This window comes from Callithrix jacchus, chromosome 15 (genome assembly GCF_049354715.1).
Source record: "Callithrix jacchus isolate 240 chromosome 15, calJac240_pri, whole genome shotgun sequence".
In the NCBI taxonomy this organism is placed as follows: domain Eukaryota; kingdom Metazoa; phylum Chordata; class Mammalia; order Primates; family Cebidae; genus Callithrix; species Callithrix jacchus.
The window spans coordinates 40,805,208-40,819,352 of NC_133516.1; the positions used below are offsets into that span (position 1 = coordinate 40,805,208).

The 14,145-nt window shown below is 35.4% G+C and overlaps 1 protein-coding gene across 29 annotated transcripts in view; it reads right to left on the reverse strand.

The window, feature by feature from the left end:
- CFAP20DC (CFAP20 domain containing) overlaps positions 1–14,145 on the reverse strand; it is a 352,305-nt gene that overhangs the window by 329,499 nt on the left and 8,661 nt on the right. For 24 of the 29 annotated variants that reach the window (XR_004734664.3, XR_013527405.1, XR_013527404.1 and 21 more), the window contains exon 4: positions 10,495–10,567. The exons of 2 other annotated variants lie outside the window; for them this stretch is intronic. Coding sequence is in view for 16 of the 27 variants with exons in the window: in XM_035275961.3 (XP_035131852.2) it covers positions 10,495–10,567 (73 nt within the window). In the remaining 11 variants the exon portion in view is untranslated. Of the gene's footprint in view, positions 1–4,324; positions 4,361–10,494; positions 10,568–14,145 lie in introns of all 29 variants that reach the window. 3 more of the 29 variants (XM_078351353.1, XM_078351346.1, XM_054245818.2) reach the window with 1 other exon arrangement.

Genomic DNA, 14,145 nt, shown 5'->3' on the forward strand with positions numbered 1-14,145 from the left:
TGGAAGGATGTCCAATTTTCCATATTATAGAAATGAAAAAGGAAGCTTTGAGTCCTATGTGGACCTAAACTTCCTAAAATTCTTAGAAAAAGACGAATGTCTTCAATTAACTTTGGCCATTAAAATAAAAGAGTTCACATTACCATTTGCTGTGAGGAAATGGAAACATCAAATTAAAGTGTTGAGTCTAAAGCCACATAACTAGGAACCAGAGCCACAGGAAAAAACAAAAACTCTGGAATGAGCATCATAAATTCTGTATTGAATTCCAGGTTAAAATCATCAAACTCCATTCAGATTTCAAATTCTGAATAATAAAAGGATCACAAAGGATCAGTTAAAATTTGTAAGGACTAGGTACACTTTTAGGGTTTTTTCTTCTTTAAAGAATTTAACTTTTACATTCAACCTTTACCAGATTCCAAATGCAGTCAGTATTTTAAACAGCTAAGGGCTCATCATGTGAAAACTTGTACACAGCAATAATATTCTCCATGACCCACAGGCTAAGAATCCTAACCTCTCCAAACAGCACATGATGCCCATCACAGGCTCTCACAGTGTTTTCAACCCATTTATTGAAAAAGCACTCGCTGAGCTGCATGAAAATGAGAAAAATAATGTCAATTCACTAGAGGTGTAACAGTACAAAATGTCTCTCAAAATTCATTGAGATAATGACAAAATCAGGATAGAAAAAGGAATTAATGTGGCTCAGCAGTATTCAGAAAATGAATACAATTCTTGTCAAAAATATAATATTCCAAAATCATTTAGTGTGGTTGGCAGCATCAAATAGAGGAAAATGAATTTTTATGTCAAGATGCAGTTGGTTCTTTTCTAAGAGCTCAGGTTCATGGTGTTCCTCCTATGCACCAGATATCTGCCCCTAGGCTCTGAAACACTTAGCAAACCACACAGGGGAGCCACCGGCCTCCCACTGCCTTGATGATGCAATTGGGAAGACACCAAAAATAAAAGAATTTTTAAAAACCTCTTGTTTATTCAATCATTTACCTTCAAGTGAAACCGTTAAGACACGGTTACACTAAAATATTTTGGAAAAGAAAACTGCAACTAATATGAAATACTATTAGTTTTGTAAAAAGATGTACAAGATGACTTTTGTAAAAAGCAAGGAAGTCTTTTGTGGGTTGACACCTTGACTCTAAAAATGAGAGAATTCTGTTACTTCATTGCTCACCTTACTATATGTTAGTAAACACTCCCTTTACTCCACATGCAAAACGTAATGTGCTTAGATAATTGCTGGTCAGATCATGAAGTTCTGAAATAATCTTATCCACAGGTGTATGATCCTAAATAACATAATTTTTAGATTTTAAAGAAAAAGAGGTCTACCCAGGAATCAATAAAGAAGAGGTAACCTTGTTTTCTTAGTTTTCATTTTAAAAAGTCTAAAATGAATTTATCACATTTGGGATGCAAAATGCTAAAATAAAAAAACAGAGCTGAGTAAACTCCTTCCTTTAATTCTCAGGCATTCACCTCTTAAAAAGGTAAAGACAGAAATATCTCAGCATGAAAGACCTTTCCTTCCTAAAACTCTGCAGACAAAACTCTTATGAGAAGTCCCTTGAGAAGATATAAAAGGCTCAGCTCTTTCAACTTATACTAAGATTCAGATAAAATATTTACCATATATCCACTACTTATGCATATATGTATAGTCAAATAGAAAAATAACAATATATACAAGTAAGGCAGTGTGGCAAGAAGATGCAGAACACAGGTTCCAGATTTAGACTACATGTTTGAATCTTGGCTCTAAGAGTTAGTAGATCTATAACCTCTGGCAAGTTCCTTATCCTTTCTAGGTTTCAGCTCCCTCAAATGATAAAATAGAGGTAATAATTATGACTACCATCCAGGCTAATTCTGAGGATTAACTGAGCTAAAACAATTAAAATGCTTAGAACAATGCTGAATTATCATAAGTGCTTAACATTAGCCATTATTATTACTTTATGTTAGTTTTCTCATTTAATGCTTATGACAGACCTGTGAGGTAAGTATTATTACTCTCACCTCAGAAGGTGAGGCAGGTTAAGTAATATGCCCAAAGTCCCACAGAGGTAAAGCAGGGCTTGCCTACAGATCTGTCCAGTTCCCAGCCTATACTCTTACTTCTCCCTAATACGTCATATGTTCCTCACAGATCTTGCTCTCACGTCATCATAACATTCATCAGTATGTATGTAAATTTCTTTTAATAGATCTTTCACACTCAGAGTAAACTCTCTGAGGATAGAGACTGGGTGCTGCTTCTCCCTTCATTCATTAGTCTACCCATCCTTCTGCCCACATGTCTGTATTTCAGAGCATATTATATGTCATGACTTGTGTTGTATGCTGGGATATCAAGTTGAAAAGAACAGGCTCCATGTTCTCATGGAACTTGGAAGTCCACCCAAAAAGACAGGTAATTAAATAAACATAAAATAATTATAAACTGTTACAGTAAAAACGAAGGAAAAGAAAAGGATGCTAGAAAAGGCAGAAGAGATGAACCTCATTTAGCTGAGGGAAAATCATAAAACGGCTTTCTGAAGAAGGAACACTTAAGCTGAGATGAGGAGGATGAGGAGGAGTTAGCCAGACAAACAGACGAGGACAGAAACCATGGTGCACAGGACCCTAAGAAGACACTTTACCTGGTGCTTGAGGAAGGAAAGAAGCAGCCTGGCAGCCAAATTGTGAGCTCTCAGCAGAGCGAGTGGTATGAGATGAGAAGAGAGAGGTGAGACCAGAGCACCCAGGAGTACTGGGCATTGGGAGTTTATCCTCAGTTCAACGGGAACTTCAGTTGCTTTTTAGAAATATCACTCTACTGCAGTGTGGAGACTAGAATGAAAGAGGGCAAGAGAAGAAGCTGCAAGTTCACTGGGAAGCTCTAACAGGCAGGCACATGTGATAGTGGTTGGGACTAGGAGGGTAGTATCAAGTATGTGGAGAACTATACAGATTCAAGGTTTATCAAATCCCCCGTACCTAACACAATGCCTGATAATAAGAGGAATTTAATTACCTGTTGAGTGAATGAACAAGTAATTCCTCAAGCAGAGCTGTTGTTGGTTCTCAAGCCCCAACTACCCCATATGCATAACCTCCTCCTTAGCAGTCTACTCATCCAGTGGGCATGGGAGACACAGAAAGATGCTGAGGAAATGGTGACTAAATTCATAAACCAGCTGGCAAGACTCCACTTATAAAAACTTCTTGATGTATAAACATATTTTTGTGAAATGAAATGCCTCTCTCATTCTGACAATGAAAAATTTTAGAAGCCAGGTATCTTTTTGTTATGTGACTTTCTAAGCTTGTTAGAGAAATGTATTATTTAAAATAGCCTAGAGCTATGCTGCCAGAAACACAGTGAAACACTGAGGGTACTGAAAGAAAGCCTTTTCATTTAAGGAAAAAAAATAAAATAAAATAAAAAAAGCAGTGCAGCAATGCATAGAAACAGACCCATACTTGTTATTCCACTTGCTTTCTTGTAAAAACATGATCTCTGTCATTACCTCCTAAAACAGCACTATATTTTGATTGTCTATCAGCAACATATTCAAATACATAGTATATTTTTTTACAATCTGATAAATTCCCAAGGTCAGGAGAGAGAATGTCTTCCCCATGTTATTTAATAATTTTAATAAAATGTCCATAAAGCATTTATTTTGTTAAAACTATAAAACAAACCATTTGGAAAATCCAAATGTTTGTCCATGTAGATATGAGAACAAAGGAATCTATTACTATAGTCAACTGAATTCAAAGTATACTCATTATCCCCAACACCCTTTGAAATGTTTTCCTATCCTTAAATAGGCCGAGAGCATCAGTAATAAGGTAACAGCAAAGTCATCAGGTTTACTTAGATATCAACTGCTCTCCTGCTAGGACTAAGTTAAACCTAAGATACTTGTTGATTTCTCAGTAATTAAAGCTTAAAGTTTTATTAAATTAGTTGGGCAGTATATTGCCCTGGGTAAAGCAATAAGTTCCAGTGTTTGGGGGCACAAATGAAGCTTAATTTTGCATAGAAAAAGAGGGCTCATTGTCAAGATTCTGTTCTGAGGCTCAGCCAAGTGTCTTATATAACTTTGATCAAAAGGCCAACTAGTAGCATTCTCACCACTGCTTCTGATAGGGAGATAGAAGAATAAGCAGGCCTAGATGGGATTCTGTGGGTTTTTAAGGAGCTTAAAAACCTTAGAAATAAAATATAATTTACCTTCTTACATTTGGCAGGAACCACTTTTCCTTATACTGAAAATAAATCTTTGTGTGATCCCCTTACCTTTAGAATGTCTTTGGAGTCTTGAAAATGCATTTTCTGCAGAACCAGAAAGTGATACATGAGTGCACCAAATAATGCTTTGGTCCTGTTACTTTAAGAGCTATTTTAAAGAAACCTGATGACCATGGCAGATGACAAAAGAAGATCTTAGTAAAAAGTCTACTGAGGTTTAAGGTTGAATAAAACAAAGGTATAAACTGTACTATCTATCCTTTGTCACCAAAGAAGACAAAATTATATATTGGTAGCTAAAATTCATATGTTAACAACATGTGAACAAACCATTAATAGCTAAATTCATATAAACTAAAAGAAAGGAATAACCTTGAATTTATGTTACTCTCATTTTATTAAGAAAGTTCTTCTTTCTTATTAGTTTGTACCAAACTTACTTAGTAAAAGTAGTATAAAAATCATCTTTTACAAGGTCTCTGGCCAAATGGCTGAATAGGAATAACTCTGGTCTGTAGCTCCCAGTGACATCAATGCAGAAGGCAGGTGATTTCTGCATTTCCAACTGAGGTACCCAGTTCATCTCATTACTGGTTAGACAGTGGGTACAGCCCACAGAGAGTGAGCCAAAGCAGGATGGGGCGTCACCTCACCTGGGACACTCAAGGGTTCAGGGAACTACCTCCCCTAGCCAAGGGAAGCCATGAGGGATTGGGCCATGAGGAACCGTGAATTCCAGAATGAACCATGCATTCCAGAATCAGTGTGCTGAAATGACAGAAGTATGCTTCAGAAGGTGGGTAATAACAAATTTCTCCAAGCTAAAGGAGCATGTTATAACTCAATGCAAGGAAGCTAAGAACCTTGAAAAAAGGTTAGAGGAATTGCTAACTAGAATAACCAGTTTAGAGATGAACATAAATGACCTGAACTGCATGAAGCATACACAAGTATCAATAGCTGAATCAATCCAGCAGAAGAAAGGATATCAGAGATTGAAGATCAACTTAATAAAATAAAGCATGAAGATAAGATTAGAGAAAAAAGAATTAAATGGGATGAACAAAGCCTCCAAGAAATATGGGACTTGTAAAAAAGACCAAACCTACGTTTGACTGGTATACCTGAAAGGGACAGGGAGAATGGAACAAAGTTGAAAAACACACTTCAGGATATTAGCCAGGAGAACTTCCCCAACCTAGCAAGACAGGCCAACATTCAAATTCAGGAAATACAGAGACCATCACTAAGATACTCTGTGAGAAGAGCAACCCCAAGACATACAATCATCAGATTCATCAAGGTTGAAATCAAGGAAAAACTTAAGGGCAGCCAGAGAGAAAGGTCAGGTCGCCCACAAAAGGAAGCCCATCAGAATAACAGGGGATCTGTCTGCAGAAGCCCTATAAGACAGAAGAGAGTGGGAACCAATATTCAATATTCTTAAAGAATTTTCAACCCAGAGTTTCACATCCAACCAAGCTAAGCTTCATAAGCAAAGGAGAAATAAAATTCTTTCCAGACAAGCAAATGTTGAGAGATTCTGTTACCACCAGGCCTGCCTTAAAAGAGCTCCTGAAGGAAGCACTAAATATGGAAAGCAAAAACCGCTACCAGCCACTGCGAAAACATACCAAATTGCAAAGACCATCAAAACTAGGAAGAAACTGCATCAGCTAATGAACAAAATAACCAGCTAGCATCATGATGAAAGGATCAAATTCACACATAACAATATTAACTTTATATGTAAATGAGCTAAATGCCCAATTAAAAGACACAGAGTGACAAACTGGATAAAGCTTAAAGACCCATTGGTGTGCTGTGTTCAGGAGACCCATCTCACATGCAAAGATATACCGAAGCTTAAAATGAAAAGATGAAGGAATATTTAACAAGCAAATGGAAAGCAAAAAAAAAAAAAAAAAAAAAAATTGGGGGGGAGTTGCAATCCCAGTCTCTGATGAAACAGACTTTAAATCAACAAAGATCAAAAAAGACAAAGAGGGGCATTACACAATGGTAAAGGAATCAACACAATGAGAAGAGCTAACTATTCTAAATATATAAAAACCCAATACAGAAGCACCCAGATTCATAAAGCAAGTTCTTAGAGACCTACAAAGATACTTAGACTCACACACAAAAATAGTGGGAAACATTAACACACTACTGTCAATATTCGACAGATCAACAAGACAGAATATGAACAAGTTTAGGACTTGAACTCAGCTCTGGACCAAGAGACCTAACAGACATCTACAGAACTCTCCACCTCAAATCAACAGAATATTTTCTTTTCAGCACCATATCACACTTATTCTAAAATTGACCACATAAGTGGAAGTAAAACACTCCTCAGCAAATATAAAAGAACAGAAATCACAACAGTCTCTCAGACAACAGTGTAATCAAATTAGAACTCAGGATTAAGAAAAATCACTCAAAACTGCACAACTGCATGGAAACTGAACAACCCGCTCCTGAATGACTACTGCATAAATAATGACATTGAGGCAGAAATATGTAAGTTCTTTGAAAACAATGAGAACAAAGACAAAATGTACCAGAATCTCTGGGACTCAGCTACAGCAGTGTTTAGAGGAAATTTACAGCACTAAATGCCCACAAGAGAAAGCAGAAAAGATTGAAAATCAACACCCTAAAACTACAATTAAAATAACTATAAAAGCAAGAGCAAACAAATTCAAAAGCTGACAGAAGACAAGAAATAACTAAGATCAGAGCGGAACTGAAGGAGATAGAGACACAACAAAACTCTTCAAAAATCAATGAATCCAGGAGGTGTTTTTTTTTAAAAGATTAACAAAATAGATAGACCACTAGCCAGATTAATTAAGAAGAAAAGAGTGGAGTCAAATAGACACAATATAAAATGATAAAGGAATATGACCACTGATCCCACAGAAATACTAACTACCATCAGAGAGTACTACAAACACCTCTGCACAATAAACTAGAAAATCTAGAAAAAATTGATAAATTCCTGGACACATCCACCCTCCCAAGACTAAACCAGAAAGAAGTCAAATCCATGAATATACCAAAACAAATTCTGAAATTGAGGTAGTAATTAATAGCCTACCAACCAAAAAAAGCCCAGGACTGGATGAATTCACAGCCAAATTGTACCAGAGGTACAAAGAAGAAGTGGTACCACTCCTTCTGAAACTATTACAAACAACAGAGAAAGAAGGACTCCTCCCTAACTCTTTTTATGAAGCCTGTATCATCCTGATACCAAAACCTGGCAGAGACACAACAAAGAAAGAAAATTTCAGGCCAATGTCCCTGATGAACATCGATACAAAATTCCTCAATAAAATAATGACAAACTGCAACTAGCAGTGTATTGAAAAGCTTATCCATCCCGATGAAGTCAGCTTCATCCCTAGGATGCAAAGCTGGTTCAACATACGCAAATCAATCAGTGTAATCCATCACATAAACAGATACAGTGACAAAAACCACATAATTATCTTAAAAGATGCAGATAAAATCCAACACCTCTTCATACTACAAACTCTCAATAAATTAGGTATTGATGAAACCTGTATCAAAATAAGAGCTCTTTATGACAAACCCACAGCCAATATCATACTGAATGGGCAAAAACTGGAAGCATTCCCTTTCTAAACAGGCACAAGACAAGGAGCCCTCTCTCACCACTCCTACTCAACATAGCATTGGAACTTCTGGCCAGGGCAATCAACAAGAGAAAGAAATAAAGGGTACTGAAACAGGTAGAGAGGGAGTCAAATTGTCTCTGTTTGCTGATGACATGATTGTATACTTAGAAAATCCCATTGTCTCAGCCCAAAATCTCCTTAAGCTGATAAGCAACTTCAGCAAAGTCTCAGGATACAAAAATCAACATGCAAAAATCGCAAGCACTCCTATGCACCAATAATAGACAAACAGAGAGCCAAATCATGAGTGAACTCCCATTCACAATTGCTACAAAGAGAATAAAATACCTAGGAATACAACTGACAATGAATGTGAAGGACCTTTTCTAGGAGAACTACAAACCACTGCTCAAAGAAATAAGAGAGGACACAAGCAAAGGGAAAAACATCCCATGCTCATGGATAGGAAGAAACAATATCTTGAAAACGGCCATACTGCCCAAAGTAACTTATAGATTCAATGGTATCCCCATCAAGCTACCATTTACTTTCTTCACAGAATTGGAATAAAACTACTTTGAATTTCATATGGAACCAAGAAAGAACCCACATAGCCATGACAATACTAAGCAAAAAAGAACAAAGCTGGAGACCCTATGCTACCTGACTTCAAACTATACTACAAGGCTATAGTAACAAAGACAACATGGTACCAGTACCAAAACAGAGATATAGACCAATGAAACAGAACAAAGGCCTCAGAAAGAACACACATCTACCACCCATCTGATCTTTGACAAGCCTGATAGAAACAAGCAATGGGAAAAGGATTCTCTATTTAATAAATGGTGTTGGGAAAACTGGCTACCTATATGTAGAAAACTGAAACTGAACCCTTCCTTACACCTTATACAAAAATTAACTCAAGAGAGATTAAAGACTTAAATGTAAGACCTAAAACCATAAAAACCCTAGAAGTAGACCTAGGCAATATCATTCAGGACATAGCCATGGGCAAAGACTTCATGACTAAAACACCAAAAACAATGGTAACAAAAGCCAAAATTGACAAATGGGATCTAATTAAACTAAAGAGCTTCTGCACAACAAAAGAAACTCTCATTGGAGTGAACAGGCAACCTACAGAAATGGGAGAAAATTTTTGCAAACTATCCATCTGACAAAGGGCTAATAACCAGAATCTACAAAGAACTTAAACATATTTACAAGAAAAAACAACCCCATCAAAAAGTGGGCAAATGATATGTACAGATGCTTCTCAAAAGAAGATATTTATGCAGTCAACAAAAATATGAAAAAAAGCTCATCATCACTGGTCATTAGAGAAATGCAAATCAAAACCCCACTGAGATACCATCTTACAGCAGTTAGAATGGCCATCATTAAAAAGTCAGGAAACAACATGTACTTGAGAGGATATGGAGAAATAGGAATATTCTTACAGTGTTGGTGGGAGTGTAAATTAGTTCAACCATTGTGGAAGACAGTGTGGTGATTCCTTGAGGATCTAGAACCAGAAATACCTTTTGACCCAGCAATCCCATCACTGGGTATATACCCAAAGGATTACAAATCATTCTACTACAAAGACACATGCACATGTATATTTATTGCAGCACTACTCACAATAGCAAAGACTTAGAGCCAAGCCAAATGCCCATATATGACAGACTGGATAAAGAGAATGTGGCACATAAACACCATGGAATACTATGTAGCCATAATTAATAAATACTGTGTGTTTGATTATGTCACTGAAAAAAAAATCATCTTTTACTTAGAAAAAGTAGAATAAAATCATCTTCACTAATAAGAAAAATCATTTATTCCAGCATAGAAAATAAAAACCCTAAGTTCAGACCTTGGACAGCTATTAATTACAAAGAAAAATTAGAAAATAGCATACCTTAAATGTAATAAAGTATATAAATTCATTAATAAAATTTTAAACAATACTCAGTTCTATGCAAGTGTACAAATCAAATGTTATTTTCATACTCAGTAACATCTCACACAACAGAGATCTCAACTGAGTAAAGGCTGTATATTTTCATTTTTGCTAGACAATCTAGAACGGTTATTTAAAACAAATATATTGCAAGGTGTCTATATGTAAGCAGAAAGAACTAATACTTCTAGACAAAGTAAATATCATTAAAATAAGATATTTCAATCAATTTTATACCAACCATAGTTTTGAATATCAGACAGTACAAAACATAACAGTACACTTCATTCAAACCCAAATCTGAAACTTTTGAATTACGTATTTCTTCAAGTTATAGGTCACTAATTGTCAAAATAATAATCCTTTGATATTTTTTTAAACAGATGAAATTTGCTGTTTTTCCCTAGGTAAATGCCAGACTATAGTATAATATCTAAAAAATACGATTAAATTAGTTTAATTACTTGATGTTGACTTGATATAAGTCACTGCTCTTTAATGCAAAAACTGCCACTTGCAATTAATGGTTGTTGGTACTGCTTCAATTGATCAAATGCCTAATACACATAAAACATTCAAAGAAGTTCTGTATATCTTACAGCAATTCAGTGGAGAAGTCTTGTCCCAGGGGTATGTAAATCTGGAGTACAAGAAACCTCTGGATCAATCCAACTAGAATGAGAGGGGGAAATATATATTCAAATGTTCAAAGCATTTATATATATGTGCATATAAACAAACACAATCACATACCATCAACAAGCTGAAACTTTTAACATTTTGGTAATACACAGAACTACAATAGCAATACCTATGAATTATAATCTCATTATGAAAATAAAAAAATTGATGAAAATAAAATCAAACTCACAACAAATGTTGTTCAAAGTCCCATCTGTGGCCTTGGTGAACTTTTTATTAAAATTTTTAAAATAATAAGTTTTTATTTACTATTTTTATTAGGTTGCAAGAGAATGTACACATAGAACTGCATTCAATAGAGACATATAAAATTGAACTATAGATTCCCTTCAAGGCAGCCACAAAAGCATGTGGCAATTATTTTCATTCACTGGCAGTTTTAACTGTACTAAACAACTTAATAAAAAACAACAGATCAAGAAAAACAATTCTAATTATGACAACTATAACTAAAGGTTTGATGAGCCATAGCTAATTAATATGGTTTAAAATATGTCCACAATGAGATTAATAGAGGAACATATTTTCATTTATACCTTTTGTTAATTAACATATATTTAATTAATTTAATGTTCACTAAGCACTGACAGCTTTTATTCCCTATTACTACCTTCATCTGGATTAAAAATATTTGCGGAGAAACCAGTCCCTATAGCACTTTTGATAGCTGAAGTCTACAACTGCTTAAAAAATCAATTGATTTTATATTACCTCTCCAGACCTGTTCATCTAATGCCTTTCCTCTTAGGTTTTGAACTTTTGCTTGCTCTCTCAATTATGGTGCTCTTAACAGATGTGTTTAGTATGACACTTCCTAAAACATGCAATTTACAAACGTATTTTCCTGCTATGGAACTTTGGGTAGAAAATGAAGATGTCTTGATTGATCTCTCCTGCAAAGCCAATAGTACAGACCAGCACATGGATTAAAGATAAAAAAAGGCAACTTGTCTAAAACTCATGCTATTTATATTATTCCAACCTAGTAGGTTTAACAAATAAGGGATTTTAAAGTAACAACACATTTTTGGACAGTCTATATAAAGAACTTCTGGTTTATGACTCCCATTTTGCAATATTCCTGAACAACTTAAACAGTTCTTATGTTTATCCCAAATTTACTTTCTAAATAAACATATTTGATCAAATATGCATAACATTTTTATCAAACATACAGGGATAACTTTTACTTAAAATGCATAACATTTTTATCAGACATACAGGGATAACTTTTACTGACGGCCAGAAAGCCATCAGTAGATTAAGTAATGTAATAGAAATAGGAGATAACAGGCTTTGACCCTAGAAAATTCTTTAGAAATCTGATTTTACCATATTTATGGGAAAAGCCAGTGAGGTAACCAGAGCTCTGGTCTACAATAGCAAAGTGAGATACCAAAATGAGGTCAACTTAAATAAACCATCCTCAATCAATCTCGCTTGCATCTTGCATTGATTAGTCCCACAGTATTTTGCCATTGCACAATGACCTCTGTAAATAGAGCTAAGAGATCAGCAGGATAAGTGAAACCAGTCTTTAGAAAAGGTCCCTAATTTATGTCATAAATCTCACTGAATCAGCACTGTTCTCTTCAAACACAAAGAGTTACACACACCGGGCATTTTTTATGAGCATTTTTAGATATAAAAGAATTATACCCTCATAAAAAGAAAGCTTTGTAATTCAACTTTCTCACATATCTCCCTAGTTTCCAAAAGGCTTCATTTCTAAGATTAAAAGAAATATGCGATACCATATGGTGATGATCTGACCAAAAAAAGTACTTTAACAACATTTGACACAGACTGATCCTATATGTCAGATACTAAATAAATTCTATAGTAACTTTTCTTTTCTAGTGGCTTAGTATATTTAAACTGGCTATTCATGTCTACACTATATTTAAAAATCACTCTAAGTAATGCTGAATGTGGAAATTCTGTCAAAAAATGTCTATCAAGTAATAAAATTCATAAAAATTTAGTTTCTTCCTGAAATATGCAGCTTTTTACAGTTTTATAATATGTTGTCTTCCAGAAACAAACTACCTATTTTTTCTCCCACTTCAACACCCAAAACAGGAATCAGTTATCCCTTCATTATGGGCTATTCCACATCCCTTGAGCAACTTAGAAAACCTTTGTGGGCCCTTTTACTTTTCATCTGGGTTAGAATCAACTAGCTAATCTTTTAAAACTGGGTTAATAATTTAGGTTTACAACACATAGAATTATTTATATGGATTAAATTAGGTCTATCATGCAATAAAGATTACTGAGCATATACTATGTACGAGACTCAATGCTGAAGTTTTTGCAGTAAATAAAACATACATGGTCTCTGCCTTTTAAAATTTATATGCTAGTACCATGAAGGAGAAGGTCAGGGTGTTATGAAAGGATATAACCCTGGTCCTTGAAGGGGAAGAGGATGATTAGTGAAGATTTTCTTGAAGGAAAAGCACTGAAACTCAACTGGGATGAATACACAGGAACTGACTGGGCAAGTGGGATGGGTGTAGGAGGAACGAATGTTGCTGGCGGAGGAAGTACTCCATCCTATGATGGTAAAGAATGGAGTAGATTGGATAAACCTAAAAAGGGGTTAAAGGGCTGCTAGGAGAGACAAAAGAGGAAATGTAGCAGGAGACAGGTCTGACAAAATAGAGACAAATCCAATTATGTGGGGTCTTGAAGATCATGTGAAGAATATAAGTCATCCTAAAATCAATGGTAAACCACTCATACATTCATTCATTTATTTGACAAAGATTTAGTGAATGTCTATTCTGGGGGAAAAATGCTCTAGGTAGAGGGTACGCTCCATGCATGGATGCCAAGGTGATAGTGCACTGGGCTACATTTCAATATGGCAATGGTACATGTATAGTTGGAACACCATGAACAAGAAAAAGAGCAATAGGAGATAGGTCAGAATTATGAAGGGCACCGGATCCTGCAGAGTCCTATAGGTTTGTAGGTTTTAATCTGAGAGAGATGGGACATTTTTAGTGGAGGAGTAATATGATTTATGTTTCTTAAAATTTAAAAATATTACTCTGGCTGCTAATTTGATAACAGATTGTATAGAGAGGCCAAGTCAGAAACAGGGAGACCAATTAGAAAGTTACTACAATAATCCAAGCATGAGCTAATGGTGGCTTTGACCAGTAGCATCGGATGTACCAAGAGGTGATCAGATTCTCAGTCTGTTTTAAACATAGTGTCAACAAAACCTTCCAGAAAGACTGAATGAAGAGAAAAAAACCAAACCTGATTTAAAACCTTTTTTTCTAAGCAACTGAAAAGATTAAGTTGCTAACAGCAGAAATGGGGCAGCCTGCAGGAGGAGGATTCTTGAGGAATAAAGACCAGAAATTAGGCATTGGACAATACTATATTTACGCGGTCCAAGCATAGAAATGACAAATAAGTAAGATGATATTCAAGAAGTTTAGAGTTTAGGAGAGAGGTTAAGTTGAAAATGTAAGCTAGAATAAGGCAGAGATGACATTGAGATCCATGTGCCGGAAGCTGATAACCAAAGG